Genomic DNA, 20,971 nt, shown 5'->3' on the forward strand with positions numbered 1-20,971 from the left:
TTCGGAGGGAGTTGAAACTCTCTTGCGTACGCCACTGTTCCGGATAGTTCTGTTAAGTCTGTACTGAGTGTTGTTGAAGTAATAATATACTGTCATCATACATACTTTTCTTCTACTTGTTCTTTCTATCAGTAGCTCCTAAACAAAGAAACCAAGTTCAGTTCAGTTTTAATACCTTGAAGAGAATTGCGTCATCTCGATATTCAAGGAAAATCTCAAACCAGTACCGCCTCCATTAGAGCTCATTAATCCTAATCCGTTGTTTATCTAAGGACCTTTTCATTCCGAAAATAGTTTCATAATGTCCCTCAGATTATGAGAAACATAATTTCAAGAAAGAAAAACAAGATAATTCCAACAGAACAAAACTTCCTTACTCATAGCCTAACAGTCGCAATGTGTATCTTAACTTATCTTTCATACTGAAATAGGGTGGTGCAGAGAAACGGGAAAATTTGAATTGACGTAAAATGCTGGAATAAACTCACGAAGAATGTCATTATTGTTGCATAGCTGGGACACATAAGGGTAATTTTACTTCTTGAAGACAATATCGGAAATGTGATATATCTAGGCATACGAAAACCTGAGGAATGTCCGCTATATTATGTCTCAAGAAATGACAATAATTTCGTTTTCAATATCCAATGATATCACAGCTTCCTTGTGGCTAAGCGATTAGCTTAGGATTAGGATTTAGATTTCTGGGCTTTCGGCATCTATGGTCATTTAGCCCGTCACGTATGAGGGATAACGTCCCTCGGCGAGCACGCTATCCGGGGGAAAGGGAAGGAAGAAATGATTGGGGAAGGAAGGAAGCGGCCTGGGACATATAAGTGAGGTACCGTACCACATCCGGCATTTGCCTGGTCTGAATGAGGAAAACTCAGGAAAACTTCTTTCAGGATGGCTGGCCTGAAAAAGCTTTTTACACTTTTTCGACCGAGTCCCCCCCCCTCCCGCGAATCGAACCCGAGACCGCTTTCGCCTTCGATGCGACTACGGTACGCGGGGCTACGGTTAAGCGATTAGCCTTCGCCTCTTTGGCATGGAATGCCCGGATTCGGCTTCCAGCGGGAACTCATGTAGTTCGGATTCACGTCTCATATAATCTCACTACTGAAAGGAACGCTAAACTCAAAAATCAATTCAAATTAAATGATAGCAGTATTTGTTCTGTATACTTTGCATTTGAAACACCTTAATAGATTCACCACAGAACGAAATCGCAAACATTAAGTTCAGACGATCTCAAACAGTAACATCATTTGAAGTATTACCAGAAGGGAAAGGGATGGGCAAAATTGTCCACTGACATAAGAGTAACGAATTTTTTTATATTAGTATGCAATTGGTTAAAAAGCGTCTGTTTCCCAAATCAGGGAGCCAATTGCCCCCTGCCCTTTCCAAATGACGCCCCTGATCTCGAAAGCCATGGTATACCGCCGTTAAGTGAAATGACGTGCTTCCTAGCGAATGCACGTTCCATATCACTCCAATGCTCCATCATTAACCTTTTAAGTGATGACATTGTTTCCGATCTAATGTTGGTGCTGCAATGTTGCTAATTGTAGATTTAAAATTTCCCGTTTTCTTGAGCCACACTGTATATATTGAGGATTTACATTGTAGTTACCCTTCAATATACTTCCCTTCTCTCTTGGGACAGAGATTAGCGAATTCAGTTTTGTGGTTATATCAGATCAGCTTTCGAAATTCAAATTAAAAGTATGAAAATTCAGTCAACAGTATGTTTTAATCAAAATGTAAGTATTGAGGCGGCAACCTATGCGAGACATTCCACCATAAAAAAAAGAAGAAAAGGAAAGAAAGAAAGAAAACGGAATCCAGATAATGCGGGAGTTTCGTACGGGTTTCAGGTATAGAATACGTTACATTGCTTTTCTTCCGGAAGTACTATGCTTCCTTTAAATTAACTCGGAGAACCAATTGACCATTAGAACAGGATCAACCATTATCAAGAAACTATTTGAAAACTTAACTTTCTGATAAAGATCGAAAATCTGTTTCCATTTTATAGATATTAGTATATAGGATGTTCTGGCATCGCTATGAAATAACAAATCTTCTCAACGATAACAATTTATTAACATCTGCCACGTATTGCTCACTTAGTAGGGGATTTTATAACTAGGTGCACAATAGTTATGGAATCTGCTTATCTATAAACCTGTGTCCTTTCGCCTTCTTATTTGTTCTTTGATATTAGAAAATGTCCTTGGTGACATTCGGTGTCATTTGGCAAAGTTTTCATACATGTGCAGTTCGGATGGCAGATAGTATAGTAAGTATCTGTAAATGGGCAAAACGCTTTACGCCAATGGATGGTTTTTACCATCGAGCACTTGCTTAGATCTTGATCCGTTACAAGGCTCCCTCATGTTCTCGTCTTTTAGTACTTTAGATGAAAGTTCTTCGATTCTAAGTGAGAGTACATAAGATTTAGATTTCATGTTAGATTTTAGGTTCTCATCTAAATAGTCTCGATACACAATAAAAGTTAAATCAAACGAACAAACAGAAACACCCTGTGTGGTACATTTTTGACCAATTTCGGTTGTTCTGAATTTGTCACCAAAAAATCCTTTCTTTAAAAAGCACCAATTTAACTAACAGATACAGCCTATAGAAACTTTCACACAGTGTCAATACTTTAGAAAAGGAGCAACCCTTGATAAATACTGCAATGTTTCACTTAGGCTTAAGGCTAATAGTTGCTATGACCGACAACGACACAAATTGTTGTAGGCCTACATAATTTGTCTTTAATATTACATTCCAAATATGTATAATGCTCTTAAAGAGTAATATCAAATTTTCCAAGAATATTTACGTATATAATAATTCTTACAAAAACATTTCTCAATATAATATATAATATCTACTAATAAAAATACATCCAAACGAAAACGTACTATACCATTTACACAAAGTAATAATTAGTGTCCACAGAATACATGCAAAATCTGGCCAGTCTGTTGCATCTCAAAAATATTTTCTGCCCGGTTATGCTTCAACCTTCAACACATAGCAAGACTAGTGATAAACTACTGGATGTAATATATATAATGATTAAACGCTTATATGTCGTTCAGGCATAATAATTTAATTTCAACTTATGCCATCTTAAGAGTAGAATTCTGTTCTAATGTGCTTGTCTTCATTTTTCTCAATAAATATTTTTTTAAAAAAAATAAAAGTAAGAAATTCTAAAAACACATTTATTTTAAGGGATAAATTTGAACTTGAAACCGAAAATATATCAGTCTATATAACATGTTTTCCACATCCTTTCACTGATCTGCTGATAATAATTCGAGTAAATGATTTTCGCCCAGGTATAGCTTCAATACACATAAAGGACGGTATGTTATGAGTAATTTTTTTAAACATATCATTAATTTGCTAAATCTCCATACCGAAATACAAAAAAATATATATATGAAAGATCCATAACAAGGCAAGTTCATGTTTTTATGAAACTACTAGAGAAATAATGAGGAGAACATAAGGCGGGAGCGCTGTGTAAAATATATCACTTCTGTTTGAAAAGTAGTCGGTTCGTCCAATAGTTATTAATAAAAGAAAACACAGGAGTAAGTGTGCTGCTTTTCTGGAAATTCTGTGTTAGGATTTCGTACACAATCTGTCTACTAAGTTTTCAGACTGATTTTGCAGAGTGAATGCTTGTCACATACCTACCAGTGACCAATCTAAAGAGTCAGCTACGGATTTCGAAGTCTTATATGTATAGTTTCGTCTCTGTGATTTCAGTAGCAGTTGTGATATAGGATTTTCAACGATGTAACGTGATACTCTGTCTCCGAAAGAAGTGTGGCCAGATCTTGATGATTGTACGAGTAACTGATTATGAATTTTGGTGTTTAGTCTACTATCCAAACACAAAACAACAACCTGCAGATACTTTGTAGCAACATAAATTCGATATAAAACATAATCTCGAGTGATTTTATATGATTGAGAAGACATAATTTGCAAACAGTTTTGTCCTGGATAAACAAACAGCGATTTCAACCAACAAAAGTGTAACGATACGCGCTAACCAAGAATGGGAAAATTTGGGCTCTGATTGCTTCTGAACGATGTCACTCCTTGTTGCAACATGATCATCATGAAGGAGTTTGGACCAAGAAAAGTATAACTGTGCTTGTCTATTTGGTAGACTTTGCACCTACTAAGTTTCTGTTCTGGAAGTATGTGTGATCTCAACTGAAGAAACATGTTCTCGACTAGATTTCCTTAAGATGCCAAGATAATCGTAACGAACAAATTCAACTCTGTTACGAAGGTCAACTCTTTCAGAGGTATGCAGAAATTTCATGACCATGAAATAGATGTGCAAATTCCGGAGGAAATCTCTGTTGAATGCTCAACAATAAAACGGGTTATTTCTTTCACGTAAGTATTTTTCATGACGTAGTCCTAAGCTTAGTTCACACTGTTATACACAATGTGTATATTGACTATTATTAACATGTGTATTTTCTATGTGTATTTATCGGTACATCTTATTATACAATATCTTTTTACATTTATCAAAAAAATATGTTGCACATTGGCTTATATTAAATGTAGCAAACACTGACACGCTTGATTCACTAATTTACTTAGACTCTTCTTCACATATGTATTTTATTCTATTTCCGCAATTTTGTGTGTATAATGATGAACGCACACATCACCATTTTTTTCCATCTGAATTTCTTTGATAGATATTTCAGTCAAGATTAGTGTACCATTAAATCAAACTTTTATTCAATATCCATCAGTTAGGAATTATATTGTTACAATTTATTTGTGAAAATTTCTTAAATATGCATGTTTTCGCTTATTTGTCCGTAACTTTTTAAATATGTATGTCCCTAGTTGAAAGATTTTACTAATATATATTTTTTTAAAATATATTGTAGAGGAAAAACCTGCATTATGGTGTACTAATAAACATGTTCAAAGATAGTTTGTTCCCAGATGCACCTGTTAAAACCCTCTAGCACATTTTAACCAATTTTTCTAAGATACTGGAAACAATGCAATAGTTTAAGAAAATATTTGTCCATAAAAGACAGAAAGAAGAGAAAATATTCAAGTTTTTTTTTAAAAATCTTAGACGTTAAGACGTATCTAAATTCTTCTAACTTGTTAATAACTTACTGTTAGATCAAATAAGCACGATGCTGATATATTGTTTTTCAAGGTGGATGTAAGATTATATATGAGAAAAGTATTCAATTGTTTAAAGAATCGATTATTTCAAAAACAATTAAGAAGTGTAAAAGTTCGCAATTGGATCCCTGTCTTGGGAAGAGGACGATTTGGGGATCTCCCCTCCAAAAATTTTCAATTTTTACTAATAAAACGATATTTTAAACCATTTTCAATTCTAATATACCTAGATAAATAAGTTTTTCTCTATTTTTAAACATAAAATCTCCTTTTTCTAAGGTCAGTATTACAAAATAATTATCACGGTATTTGTCAATCCGGTATATTGTATTATCTACCGCTTTAAAAATTACACTTGAAATTATTAAAGCCTTTATACTATCATTTTCGTTACCTTCTGATTTGTCGTAAATTCTCACCCTGTAATGTTTCCTGAGAAATTTGTACTAATAATAAGTTTTAGCTTATAATAAGTAGGTGACACTGTTGTTGGTAGTAACATATAAAAACTGAGTGAAGGTTTATTGTTATTAAGGAAAGGTAGAGTTACTCTTAGTTATCCGCCTTTAATCGAGGAATCATACATTCAAATCGTACAATCTGCTGTTATCCTAATTATAATTTTACCAGTGTTTCCTTCTAAGTCCCCGAGGACATTAATTATTACACAATAATTGATATTATACCTTGATTAAGAATTACTAAATTTAGAGAGCTCAGATCGAGGATGTTTTTGTTGTAACTTTCTATTGGTTTATTTCCTGAAAATCTTGCTTAGGCCCAGACGGTCATAATCAGTTGTAATGAATTATTGTAGTATCGTAGCACAAGTATTTTGTGATCATCTGGATAATTAGTTAAACTTCTTTGTTTGTCTTCAAAAATTTAAATGCAGTTAATAAAAGTTCGTGTTTTATGGTCCTTGCCATAATATCAGAAATATTTTGCAATTGTTTAAACTGAGAAACATTTTTACTAATAATATCTGTTTCTGTGTCGTCGAATTCGCAGTACTATTACATTCGTTATAATTGTAACAAACTTAACGAATTGAACATGAAACGTTACAATTTTTCATATTTAGACAGTAGTAGATCTACACAGAAGCAATTGTGATTAACAATCTGTAAATGACTGTTGAACCATCCAGAAGTCTGCATACAAGTCTCAACACATTATACATTTGAATTTATTGTTATATCCAAGAACAATAATATTATATCCAAGATTTCATAAACGTAATTGAGTAGAGTGGACACTAGGACGAAAGAAGTTATAGGATTATTATTATTATTATTATTATTATTATTATTATTATTATTATTATTATTATTATTATTATTATTACCTGACACACATCATTACTAAAGTCGGTGAAACAAAATTATGTAACTTGGATTGTTAATTTTAACGCCCCTTTCAGCAGCGAGGTTATTTGAGACGGGACCTACTGATTAACGTGGAATCCGAACCACATGAACTCCCTCCGGGAATCGAACCCGGATCTCCCTCGCCAAAGGCGAGCACGCTAAACGCTTAGCTACAGAGGAGCTGCAAAATTATGTAGTTCACGGTTATGTAAAAAAAAACTTCCTTCTACTCTTCCGATTAGGGATGCGCACGAGACGAGTCGAGACAGGATTTTCCTGACAAAATTCGAGCCAAGACACGGCTCTTCCAATAGAAAAATATATATTTTTCGAGTCGAGACATCACTTTTACAGCACATTTTCGAGTCGAGACAGCCATAAATCTTGTCTTGTGCGCATCCCTACTTCCGATTTACGTTCAGCTAATACTTTTTGCCACTTTTAGTGTTTCGCACTTCTAACTTTCTCGTTTGTTGTATAGACACAATCTTATGGGCTTACTACTATTGCCCAATTTGACAACAATGTACTACCAAGGCTTGCTCTGGAAGCACAGAATTTTATGTTTTCCCCCCAGCTATATACTGGACATTTCGAAAATGTCTCAAAAGAAATAATGAAATATTGTAAGTTTAGGATAGCTATCTTGAATAAATAGAAGGTAGCTACATACAGTATTTAAAAACGTTATTTTAGGTATGAAAGCATTGTGAGCCTTGAAGGTATCAATACGACAATGGAAAGATCGTTGTACCGGGTTATTCAAAAAGGAACAGATTTAAAATATTTATTTCTAATAAACGACAGTTGATAGAGTAGGGGTCATCGGGGCCATGCTCCTTAAATGATTTCCTGGACCCCCAAATCACCAGCTTTTAAAACATCATCGTAAGAACAACTCGCTTCAGTCATTTAAAAATAACAAAATTTACATATAATTAATAATTTACGATAAATTATTTACTGATCCTTTCCGATCGAAAAATAGTATGGTATCTCTTCCGTGTAAGGAATGATCAAATGCACAGCTACTAAACTGATTTGTAAGTACATTGTTTTTTTTATATGCTGTAACTACTATTATAAAAATATATTATCAGATGGAAAATTTGGTGAAAAACATTTTTATTCGGTTTTTCAGTTTGGATTTCATTGCCCCCCCTTTTTTGCTCCTTGATGTAAAGGAGGAAGTGAGATATAGCTGTTAATAATATAATCATGTTTCTTTTTAAAGTCATGAATAATAAATATATATTTTTGCCAGGAAATCTTAAAAAAATTAAGCGATATTTCAAAGAAAATCAGTCTTATGTGCTGAGGTTCTGTGTACATGGGGTTAAATTAAAATAGTTATGCAAAAAGGCATAACGTTTGGTCCGGGGGCAGTAGTTCTTGGTCAAGCATAATAAAAACTACTTGGTACATAATATTTATGGAGAAAAAAGCTTTTAAAAGAAGTTTTTAGTTTTCCGGACGGAAACCAAAACATTTCGTTTTTTTCAGGCCGCCTCAAAATCACCAGCTATAATACTTTTTTTTTTTTTTTTTTTTTTTGTCTTTGTACATCGTAACTGGCCTCCCCTCACAAACGACGGGCCGCTCCTAGATAAACCTGCTGATTACACCTCTGAGATAGAGACACATACGACATATCACAGGATAAAGGAAAGTTCAAAGTTTTATGCATTCAACATGCCCACGATTTGTTGTGCAACAAACATCGAATTGGTGGTCCATTTCTTGCCACACATGAATTAACTGGTTCTTGGTTATTGAACTCACTGCTGTAACAATTCGATCTCTTATGCAAAGAGTAGTAGGCATAGCTGGTACATAGGCCTACACGTTGTCTTTTATGTACCCCCACAGATGGAAATGGATTTACTCTTTGCATTACTGAAGCACACAAACTGACTTCTCTCGCGGCGTTACTATTTTCTCGTAAACAAACCACAGAGCCTCTGTAGGGATTGGATGGAACTAATGGTCGGAAGTTTCAACTTTTGAGCTTTTCACTATTCAGTAATGTATAGTATATGTCTATATCTATTGCCGTTAATTAAAAATACACATTTTAAATCTGCTCTATTTTATATATATTATTTTATTTATTGAACTATCAGTTTTCTAAATCTGCACCAATTACTTATTCCTTACAAGACCGAACTATTGGTCTGTAAATGAATGGGTGGTGTGTTTAGTACAGCATTTGAAAGGGGTTGATCATGCTCTGAAAGTGTAACACAATTTGACTTTGGATTGTTGTTGGGAACACTAGTAGGTGCAAAAAAAAGTCGACGTTGTCGCCTTCCCAGCAGCTGCACTTGGGTGAAGGGGAGGAGTTGCACGCACAGGGTCTGTTTACTAAACCGTCTATGTCTGTGGAACGGTAAGAGATAGAAAGGTGATTCTAACTAAATTCGTTTTGTAAAATTACGTAGTAAATAATTGTTTATTACGTTTAATGCCGTATCTCTTACTAAAATCGAGTTACATTTTTATTTATAAAAATGGTTATTTTAATTTTTTTCTAAATAATTTTGTTATATATCAACACTTTATCTTAAATGTTTAGTACTACGTATATGAAATAAAATATTGCTTTACAATAAAATGTTGAATAAGATACCACACATTGATATTTGTATCAAAGAGATGTGTGGTGACCAACGCAGGTAACTGGTCGCCATGCAACTACATGCAAGCCTGGAGAGCTGTAAAGAACAACATTATTTAAATAAATTTAACAAGTATCCTAATTATTAACATTTTGAACCTAATTATTGACTTATTTGAACTTGTATTTGAGAACCCTTTGCAGACAACGAATTCCCTGTTTGCAGAAACATTGAAGTTTTATTTAGTGGAACCGAAATTACTTAACTTTTTTACCGTGCACACTTTACTACTTTTAACACAATTACTCCCTACATTTTCACACACTATTTACACAATACAGTAGATGATAAAATACCCGTTATTTTAATATCCTTTAACTCTTCATACGTTTATATTTAATCTTCCCAGTCTGTTAGGTTGAAAGGATCGCAAGTTTCGCAACACATGCAGTGAGTAGCATTATGAGCTTGAAACTAACATATGCAAATTTCTATTTGTTCTATTTGATTAGTTTTTGTAAATACACAGTTAAAATAAAATGTTTGCTGAAAGATAACTAGGTATTAAAAACCTGTTATAAATTCTGTAATATTGCTTCTTATTTATTAAAAAAAAAATCATGTAAATGTTCTTCATTACATAGGAAAACAAAACAATGGTTAAATCTGAATATAGACTCGTATGTTGTTAGCTTGCTTCCGCAACCGGCCAGAGATACAATTAACTTTTCTGAAGAAAGTCAAATGGTATGTTGACAATAACTTCTTGAATCAATACCTCCAATATCTCCCTCGTGTGAAGTTTGGGCTTGTATACCTCCTCCTTAATGAAGCCTCAGAAGAAAAGATCACACACAGTGAGATCTGGACTTGCTGCTGGTCATTCGTGAGGTCCACACAATCCAAGCCAACGTTCAGGATACCTCTGGTCCAAGCACTCGTGAACAATTACTGCACAGTGGGCTAGTGTACCATCTTGCATGAAAATGAAGTCAACGATGTTTTCCCATTCTGATACTATAGGCCACACATAATTTTGAAGCATCTGAAGGTAGCAATCGTCATTGATGGTATTACGCAGAAGATATGGGCCAAAGAATCTTCTTGCCGTCTTTCCGCACCACACGGTTGCTTTGAGACGAGTTTGCATCCGCTCAACACTCATTTGGGGACTATTATCATGTGATGCCGTTAATGGCAATTATGACGATTGGCAAAACCCCAAACATGGAATACGGCCTCACTAAGCATACAAGCCATACAAGCTAGCACTAATTCTCCGGATTCCATCCTTTAATCACAGCCGTCGAATGGGTTTCCAAGGGAGTAAATTGAGTTCTTTATGCCAAAACCTCACGTATTGCATACCTTTTCTTTCACGAGATGCTTGGCATGTTGATTTTTTTCGGGCTGCGAGTAAACTTTTCTTGAACTCTTGCTGCATCTTCGTCCGACCATGATGTGGAGCGGGCCACCTCTTCCGTCTTTTACAGAGACTGTGGTAATTAACTTTAAGTGACAGTTCTTAATTATCTATAGACGAATTGTAGCATTTATTCCAATCACTGTACGCTACCATCTCTGCATTAAAACGATCGATTTCCACGCTTCATAATGCGTAGCTATTTTAACTTGCTCATAAACAGATAACTTGCTCTGCCATGCTTGTTTTCGGTAACATCGATTCTTTTTTTTTTTTCATTTTATAGGTGTACCCAACAACAATAAAAAATCAAACTGCATTACACTTTCAGTTTCTTTTTAGATATTCTGCTAATCAGGGGTAAAATTGGATCTGGAAAGGTAGGGGGAAGCATGACGTCACGCCGTTCCCGTGCCTATATTTGCCCATTGTAATTTTTTTAGAAAGTGGTAGGACGCTACAGATAGTTTCTGGAAGTGAGAGGACGGCGTTCCTCCGCGTTCTGCTGCACTTTTACCCCTGCTGCTAGTTATGGAGTAAGGTAAAGGAATCGATTTATAAGAAAAAAAAGAAAAATAAATTGTTACAGAACAATATCTTTTCCTGTTATTCATTATTAGTTACAGACATTTTAATGTGTGAAAGGATTCGTTCGTGTCAGAACCGAAATAAATCATTCTCATGTACACGCAACTACAGAGACTAACATCAGAATGACATGAAGAAATATGACTTTGTTCCTTGTGTTGATGAGGACTAATTCTCATTACTCTCCTACGTAACTACGAACATTAGAGGGACACAGGAAATAGCACCTGTGGCCGATGGAAATCTCTGGCTCGTTTCAGCTGACGAAAGGTATTATACATTCCCAAATGGATTCCGTAATAAAAGTAATTTAACACGCGATGTGGCGTCTTGGTTGTGTGACGTATTCTTCACGGAATCAAGACCAAGAAGAAGAAGGAAATCATGGTATATCCAGGGCTGAAAATTAAGGGCAACGCGGGTGGATGTCGTTCCCCCACTTCCAAAAAATATCTATGGCGTCCCCCCCACTTTCGAAAAAAACAATGCGCAAACATAGGCACTGAGAACACCGTGACGTCAAGCACACCCCTACCTTTTCAGATCCATTTTTAACATCTGAGTATATCAGTAATCGTGTTCGAGATGAATCTTGATCTTAAATTATCAATCTATAAAAATTTTTAAAAAGTGAGAGCGGTAGCTCCGTACAAGAGTGCTTAGCCTTTGTACGTGGGACCTTGGTTCGATCCCGTGTGGGCTTTGTGGTAAATAAACCGTACATGAGTTTTCTCGGGGTTCTTCCATTTCCTCCCACTTTCGTCATTCCACCAACTTTATCCATTTCATAATCACCGTCTCCCTGAACTTCGGTGCATAATCGTGGGACGTTAAACTGAAAATAAACAAATATAAACCCTTTTGACCGCTAGATTTCACCCTCTATCGAGGATGTTTTAACACTGAGGGAATAAGAGATGTGAACTTACAGCTTAAAGTGGGATTCGAACCATATGACCTTCCATGATAGATCGAAGGTCTGCCCATCTCTCAAGAGTAAACTTTCAGATTATGTTGAGTTTTAAGTAGGGATGCGCTCGAGACAATATTTGTGGCTGTCTCGTCTCGAAAATGTGCTGTAAAAATGTCTCGACTCGAAAAAAGTGTATTTCTCTATTGGAAAAGCCATGTCTCGACTCGAATTTTGTCAGATAAAATCCTGTCTCGACTCGTCTCGTGCGCATCCCTAGTTTTAAGATACAGTAGCTGATTATCAATCAACCGTACTCCTGAGACTGAGGATTTCCTTTTCTTAATGTTACTACGGATAAGCTTCTCTGTGAAGGTTTTACCCTCCTATTTTAGATTTAGTAGTTACGTTATTTTGATTATATATTTTAGGGTGCTAAGGAGTAGTTAGTAGATAATTATTAGTAGTGTTCATTGACCAAATATTGTTTCAGGAACATTCAGAAACAGACGGAAAGAATCTAACTAAACGTAAAAATTAGCCTACCTTCGAATAGACCTAATTAAAGAGAAATTTTAGACGTTATAACAAGATATCCCTGAAAATAGATAAACTGTAACGGATTGTTGCTTATGCACGAAGCTTTAGTTGCAAATCCCTCCCATCTAGTTTGCAGAATGGTAGATTCAATCTACTCAAGTTTATTAGTGAATTCGTTTTAATTAACTTTGACATTTCGTATATCCTGCGAGGACAACAATGTGTGAGAATTTAAATTAACTAAAGCGATATTATTTAAATTGTCTTTGAGCATAACAGTCCAGTACTCAAACTTTCGAATAGAGAGTTCGAGGTAATATGGCGTCGATATAGGGACAGCCATCTCGAACTCCAGTTTAATTCAATTTTATATTTATACAAATGTTTGTTTTTAGTTCTTTTGTAGTGTGATACATATTTTTACTGAGTGTGGACATTTCTGATGATAATAATATTAATATTTATAGTCTTCATAGCTGAAGTACAACTAGTTTAACACGGGCGATTTCGGGCAATATGTCTGCGCTATTTGTTTTACAAACTAGAGTGTATATCAATTTGCTTAATACAATCTTATACTTGTTCACCATTTATAGTGTAATAACTGACATGGCTTATGGCTGCAGCATCTAATATTTTCAACCACAATAGTGGTTCAAGAATCAAGAACTTCCGAATATACACGTATCATAACCAACTTCAAATATAAACCCCAGATGCAGGGGCGGATCCAGGGGGTGATCGCCCCCTCCCCAGAAGAGGATACTTTCTTATTTTATATATAAATAAAACCCATCCCAGAGTTTGGAGCTCTTAGGCCCCCCAGAAATCCGTCCTGCATCCGCCCCTGCCAGATGTTTTTTTATTGATCTTTGGTTATATATTTCGAAATGTAGATACCTCCAACATATATAATAGTTTCATATGTGAAGAATAATAACTATGATGCACGTGTAATATTAGATGCATTGTTTCCAGTATGGCATGAAATATTTTTAAATTTGTCATTTTATTTATTGTTTTGGTTAGTTTTATTCTTTTGAGTTTTTTTTTTTTTTTGTTTCTTTTGTTTAAACGTGCTTTCGATTGCATGCTGGTGACTAGGGTTGGAGTTCACCCGCAAGTGACCCTCAGCTCGCTTTACCGCAGATACGGATTCAGGAGTACAAGGAACCGATGAGGAACGGCTCTCGGCAGCAGCAGTCAGATCGACCTCAGCGATTGCCTCCCATCAAAGAGTTCCAAAGGGAGTTTAGGGCCAGCAAGGAGAGGGCTGCTACCAAGGACAAACCGTCCACTTCTACAAGAATAAGGTGAGAGAACTCTGTTTTTTTATTATCTGTTAAGTGAGATAATTCTTTTACTGTACTTTGTTTTGTCAAGAGAGAATTAGGTTTTAAGAAATTTAGGTTTTAAGAAAAAAGAAAAGAAACAATCTGAAATTAACATGAGACCAATACACAATAATTTTTAAAGAAAATTCAAGATACTCAAACATTTCCGCACATCCTACGCACAAAATAAGCGCGGAAACGTTTTGGAACATCAAGCAATTTTTTGGTTGGACGGGACTATAAAGGTCAGGATTATCAAATCCTCCCTATGTCTAGAGGCTAGCATACATGCCTTTGGTATTCGTGGACCCGGATTCGTTTCCTAGTTGGATGTGAAGGTATTACGATGATTCGGATTCCACCTTGAACTGTAGGTCCACTTCTCATATAGCTTTGGTGCTAAAAGGGACACTAAACTCCAATATTGAAAAACCAACTAGGGACGTCAAAAATAGTGGAGTTTAATTAATCCAATAATGTAATAAGTAGGGCCCGGATAATTATTTAATTACATATTTTTCTAGAGGTTATATTTTTATACCAAATCAGTATAATAATGTCATTTGTGACCCATAGTGCTTAAAAACACCCATTTGAAAGTACATATATTTACACATTTTACACTTATGTACATATAATTACATATTTTACTCATGAGCACATAATTTTACATATTTCTTGATATTTTCATGTTTTATAGGGATTTTTCGTACAAAAACTGTTCAACAATAGACTTTGAAAAGAAGAAAACACTCACCTCTCTTTGAATTTAAAGTGCTTGCTTTATTTTTAATTTTTATTTATTTATTTATTTATTTATTTATTGTTTCACTGCGTTATACCCTTTTAAAATATTATTGAAGCGTAGTTTGGCGGATTGGTAGGGAGAGTTGGACACAACCTGATTTGATTAGCAATCGTACACTCTCGGTCGTGATAGTAGCGCTCACATCCTTACGTGAGATCAATAATTCAATCGAATTACTATCGCGACATTGTTTTACGATTGCCTATCGTGTTGTCGAAAACTCGCCCCACTATTTTCTTTCGGCGAAAAATATTAAATCAGATGGGGGAGTTTGCATTCACGCAATTGGTAAGACTGAACTCTTGATTGACAAAAGTGAAGCGCCTGCCGCCACAACGCATGTCGTAGGGAAAGTGTGAGCTATTTTTATCGAATATTTAATCTCCTGTGCTGTCAGCAAATCCTGTTCCAAGATACCAAAGGACAAAACCCCGTTGTCAATAAGGCAAGCATTTCACGGAAGAGTTTGAGCACTTTTCCACCGATGGAAAAGTGCTTTATTGCCAGGTTTGTAAAAAGGGTGTCTTATGCGCACAACGTTCCCAAGTTGTTCAACACATATCCACATCACGCCATCAGATCCGAGCTTCAAAACCTAAACCACAAAAGCAGTTGCTAGTAACTCAACCTCAAGCTCAAAGTAGTCCAGGGCCACGGAAGTCTCAGTTTTCAAGTGATCTGTGCCGTGCTATGGTATGTGCTGATATCCCTATTTGGAAACTAAACAATACAACACTTCGTGAATTTCTGCAACAATACACAAACCTGACACACGAAACAGTTCTAGATGAATCTACAATCAGAAAGCATTACGTGCCTGATTTATATGTGGAAACAATGAACTCTATTCGTGGGATGACGAAACAACTAATGTAGAGGGGCGACATGTTAGTAATGTTGTAATAGGTTTGTTGAAAGATAATGAAGTCAGCAAGCCTATCCTGTTAACTAGTGATTTGTTGCCGCGATGAAACCATCAAGCAATTGCAAAACTCTAATGATGCTATGAGACTTTTGTGGCCTGATTGTATCAAGCATAACAATGTCTTCCTTCTAGTGACTGATGCAGCACCGTACATGTGCAAAGCTGCAGAAGCTTTACCTCTTCCTCCTCAGCCGGTACGAACGAGGTGGGGAAGCTGGATTGATGCTGTGTGTTACTACGCTACGAACTTTGATGAAGTGAAACAAGTGTTACAACATTTTGATTCTGAAGATGCATCTTCCATAGAAATAGCGAAACAAACGTTTGATGACGGGAAGTTGAAGCATGATATTGCCTACATTCAGAGCAATTTTTCGTGTCTTAGTAGTACTATTGGAGAAATCATCTAGCCTTTCAGACAAATTGTTCAAACTTTGAAATTGTTCGCTCAACAGTTGTTTCTCTGGTAGGTGTGAAAGGATCGGTTGGCGATCCAGTGAATAAGAAGATGACTTTCGTTTTGGAGAAAAATCCAGGCTATAAGACAATCTGTGCTATTAGTGGAGTGTTAAGTGAAGCTAAATCCGATGTCGTGGCTATTGAATACACACCTTCTGATTTGTGCAAGTTTAAGTATGCACCAATTACTTCGTGTGATGTTGAACGATCGTTTAGTCAATACAAAGCTCTGTTGCCTGATAACAGGACAGGTTTTGTGTTTGAAAATTTTGAAACATTTTCGTTCCTTACTGTTACGGAGATCGTCTGTTGAAATAGTGAAAAGGCTAATTGAGAATCTTTTGTTCTTCACGATATTTTTTTACTAAAATGTTTTGAATGTGTAATGTACGGGAAGGTTCTATAACGCTGGACGCCCATTAGAAGTACAATGGCATAAACAAAGTTTTCGTAAAAATCCCTTCCTAAATGAGGTTAATTAAGATTAGTTAGAGATTAGAGAGGTTAGGCTATGTTAGGTCAGGTTAGTATCCGTTGTACAGGTAGGCGGGTCAGTGTTCTAGAATTCTCCCGTAATGTAGAGTTGAACGATCTTTGGATGATTTCTGAAAGTATAAATATGCAGCAAGACTTTGTGTGAAGTGAAACGACCATTTAATCAATAGAAACTCTTTTATACGCGATAACAAGATAAGTTTTTTGACTGAAAATTTGAAACTCATTCTGTTTCTTAGTGTTGCGGAGATCATGATGGAAAAGTAACAGGTAGTAAACATTGTAATTGAATAAATATTGTATTTACCATATTAAATGTAGAAAACGTAATAGAAAATGCTGGTATTTTCATTTTACATATTTTGCTTTTTTGGAAAGGTTTTATTACATATTTTTGAGATTTTATGTGCATATATATGTACATATTTTCATTGTTTATAGTACATAATTATCCGGGCCCTAGTAATAAGCAACCTTCCCATAGAACTTTAATTTTTTTATATTTCAGGAATAGTCATTACTATCAGGCGTACAGACCATTTCGGCTTAAGAATTCCAAACTTTATAATTACTGTTTACATTACTTGGGTTAACATTCTGCGCACATGTTTGTTTAGAAATTTTGCGATATTAATATTATATGTTAAGCACATTGGGCTTTATTCAGAGTCATTCTGACGTGTGATTAGCATCATACTGCAGGAAACATATGCTAGTCGAACTCTTTAGTATGGCACTAATCACGCATCACAACGACTCTGAATAAGGCTCATTATGTTTAGTACCTGTTTCACAATATAATTATGACATCAATTATACTTTCTTCTTTTATTTTGAAATATTTATGTGGGTTATTCTTTTCTGTGATTGGATATACCAATTGGACTTTCAAAGAAAGACTATTTGAGGTATCAGATATGACGTTAGTGACAAAGATAAAATATTGTTTTTGTGGCAACTTGTGCATATGTGTGTGTTGCTTTAGATCTTCTGCCTGATGTGTTGTTGCCAGAGGATGAATGCTGTTCTACCAGCATGAGGGTGGTTAAAAGGGAGAGACAGGGACTTTGTGAAAATACGTAGAAACATAGCAGGGGGCGTTTTCATTTTATCATAAAAGAATAACTACGTTGTTTTTTTTCCATCTACATGCTTTATCCTATACATATACACATGTTTTTGTTCTTTGAAGCAAGGCATCACGACGCCTGACTTAATTGAAATTTAATTCAAAGTTGTTAGCACTCGACTTAAACTTTTTAATGGTTTACATTATCTTTCAATTAATGTTAAATGTGGTTGTAATAACTGGTATTCAGCGGCGACGATTTCTGTATAACTTCAGGGGAAGGGGGCATTCATTATATGTGTTTCGTTGTCAATTCAACCAAAGAGCCAAGAAAAGTATCCAGATTCTGGGAGCCCCATGGAAACTTTGGGGGTGAGTGGGCCCCTCGGTCCCTAGAATTTCGCTACCCATGCCGGTATTTCAAAATTTAACCCCTTTCCGCATGATTGTTTTCTTTTAGCGAAAAAAAAAATAAACAGTATTGAAAATCCTTATATGGGAACTTGAAAAATGAATTAAAACTTGAATTTTAGATTTTTCACTTAGTTGGGTCGAGAAATAAGTACGTGTCATATATGACATACTATGCAGTAAGGTAAATTTTCCTAGAAGTGCGCAGGGATACAATTCTAAGGGTACATTTGTAAACCAATTTCGAAGAATATTTTGTGGATTATATTTCGAGGTACAGACTGAGTCAACCAAACATCAACGTTGCTACTATCGATCAAGTCTGGAGCTGCAGTAGGAATAACATTACTTTGAGTCTCAGTAAATATTTCGAAAACATAATTGAAACCTGAAATTCCACTAAGAACAAATACTTTATAACCCCATTTATAAGGTTTCTTTGCGTTATATTGTTTCTATCGATGATCTACACTTTATGGGAGTGATTTGTTCATCCACTGCCAAGAATTCTTCTTTGGAGCCTTTTCTCAGATGTTCTCGTATATGTTCAGGAAAAGGCCTAATCTTATGAAGTATGCCATGAGCAAGTTCTTCTGCAGGAATAAGAGTTGAATTGGCATTGAAGTGAATAAATCGTTTGCTCTCTTCAAACCGATCACAACTCATCACCTGATTTACCGCATCATGACCAAGCTTTCCGTTCCAGTAATGTCTAGTAGCTGCGAACTGAATAATTTACATGTAGAAAAGAACACAATAAGCTGTTCAAGTTTATTTATAGTCATTGGTTGACCGAACTTGCGTTGAATATAGCTTTGACTGTTCAACTGCGTAATGAAGAATCTCACCAATGGAAAAGTACTTGAAATATTCAATAGGCGTTTATAGCTGTTTTATTTCTTCAGGTAAGTCCTGAGGCCCTTGAAATTTTACATCTTCTTGGGACTTTTCCATCTTTCTAGGTCTCCGCTTGATGTTTTTCAAATCGCTCAATGACGTAGACTCCCTATCCTGAGAATTATTTATGAGGCAGAGAGGGCCATCATCAACATCTGAATTTATTGCATCATCAGAATTGGTATGACGATCCTCTCAGGAGCAACAGAATCTTCATCCAAGTCAGATAACAAAATATTGGTATTTCTTGCATCTAATGCTGATACACTTCAGATAAATCTGATAATTCACTGTCTTCACCATTTGGAACTTTTCTAATAGCTACTGATGAACATCCATCATAAAAAAAAAAGCCCTGGATCCATTGTTGTAACATAATTGCAGAATGACTATAGTAGTTGGGTCATTCCATATGAAATCAACACAAAAAAAGCACATTTTTCCCCTCACATTTTCGGATTTTGATGTGCATCACATGAAGATATCGTAGCAAGATTAAAAAATACCAAATTTCAGTCTTCTAGGTTCATTAGTTTTCGAAATTTCCAATTTTGGAACAAAAATTGCATATATTAGCTTCTTTAATTTGATATATCTGGGCTCTTAATTAACGTACCGAACTAAGACTTTCATCATTGCAAAGCCATTGTTTTAAGTTTTTTCCCGATATATAAATCAATGGGAGTATACTAAAAACAATTTTCGAAAATTCGAATTTCTCGAAAAAGGGCAATTTTAAATTTGTGAAAAAAAAAATCTCAATGTAGGTTAAGCAAGAACATAAAAGTACCTATAAACGCATGGTGTGACATATATGGCACATACGTTTTTCTCCACATTCCTCCAATACGAACATCCAAATGATCGTATTGCTGGAAATACATCTCAAAGTACTTACACTGAATGTAATATTTTTTGTTTGGAAAAGTACGCAGAAAAATTACTTTCACTGATAAAAATCTGCTGCTTCACAAAAACCACATGTCAACGTTTCCCCGCCTAATACAACTCACAAAGAACATGCCAGATGACGCCAAAATCTCTTATTCATACACGTCAATACCTCACATAGCAGATGAAACAGTCATTTGATGCCTTTGATAAATTACACAAAAGCTAAAGTGAAAAAAAAAGAGATGTACCATATATGGCACGGCATGCGATAAGGGGTTAACAAATAGTGAATTGTTATCTAAAAGGCTTAACCGTGCCTCGTTATATTATATATTCATTATAGTCTTCATCGTTTAAAAAAGAAATAGTGTTCCTTCAGAATTCGGAATGTAGCTTAGCTACGAAAGCCTCATATTGCTTGGCCGAGCCTACGAGGAGTGTATTCTCCTTCTGCTCCCAAATGAACATGTCTGCTTTAGCACACAGTCTACATCAGTCATTGGATCTAGTAATGTGCGGTGTTCCTGTACCGTAATTAGAGAAAATCTCGTATTGCTTAGACGATCCTACCGGGGGGGGGGGGGACATCCTATTCCTGTCTGCAGGTTGACTGAACGGTGACTGAGGAAAAAATGCCTATCACGAAACTGGTTCTGATCCCAGTAGAAGGGAGGGGATATGGGTTGGTATCAGGCATTAAACTCAAATGGTGACTTAACACGTACACGTACCCATGGCGGATCCGGGATGAGGTAAGGGAGTATCTCGACGTGTGCGTGATACCTAATTTGATGGAAGGATGGAAGGAAGTTACGTGCGAAGGAGGTAATTGTTGCACGTACAGAAGTAGGCAGGGTAGGGATTGAACAAGCCCTATCGGGCATGCCTGGGACTCCCGAATTAGGTTGGACCCTACCGGGCTGTGGTCATACCTTGGGATTCGGTAGCCTGTGTGAGCTTATCCCAGGAATCTGGGTAACGGTGTGCATGGACGGGAGGTGAGCTTGCCTTAACGCTCGGGGCAC

The 20,971-nt window shown here is 35.9% G+C and overlaps 1 protein-coding gene across 2 annotated transcripts in view; it reads left to right on the top strand.

The window, feature by feature from the left end:
- The window catches only part of LOC145668753 (uncharacterized), a 338,148-nt gene that overhangs the window by 274,926 nt on the left and 42,251 nt on the right, over positions 1 to 20,971 (top strand). Inside the window, exon 5 of one of the 2 annotated variants that reach the window (XM_081736894.1) lies at positions 13,759 to 13,967. In XM_081736894.1, coding sequence (XP_081593020.1) covers positions 13,759 to 13,967 — 209 coding nt within the window. The remainder of the gene's footprint in view (positions 1 to 13,758; positions 13,968 to 20,971) is intronic. The other variant, XM_081736895.1, reaches the window with a different exon arrangement.

The sequence above is a fragment of the Thermobia domestica genome, chromosome 13, assembly GCF_964235325.1.
Source record: "Thermobia domestica chromosome 13, izTheDome1.hap1.1, whole genome shotgun sequence".
Taxonomy (NCBI): Eukaryota; Metazoa; Arthropoda; class Insecta; order Zygentoma; family Lepismatidae; genus Thermobia; species Thermobia domestica.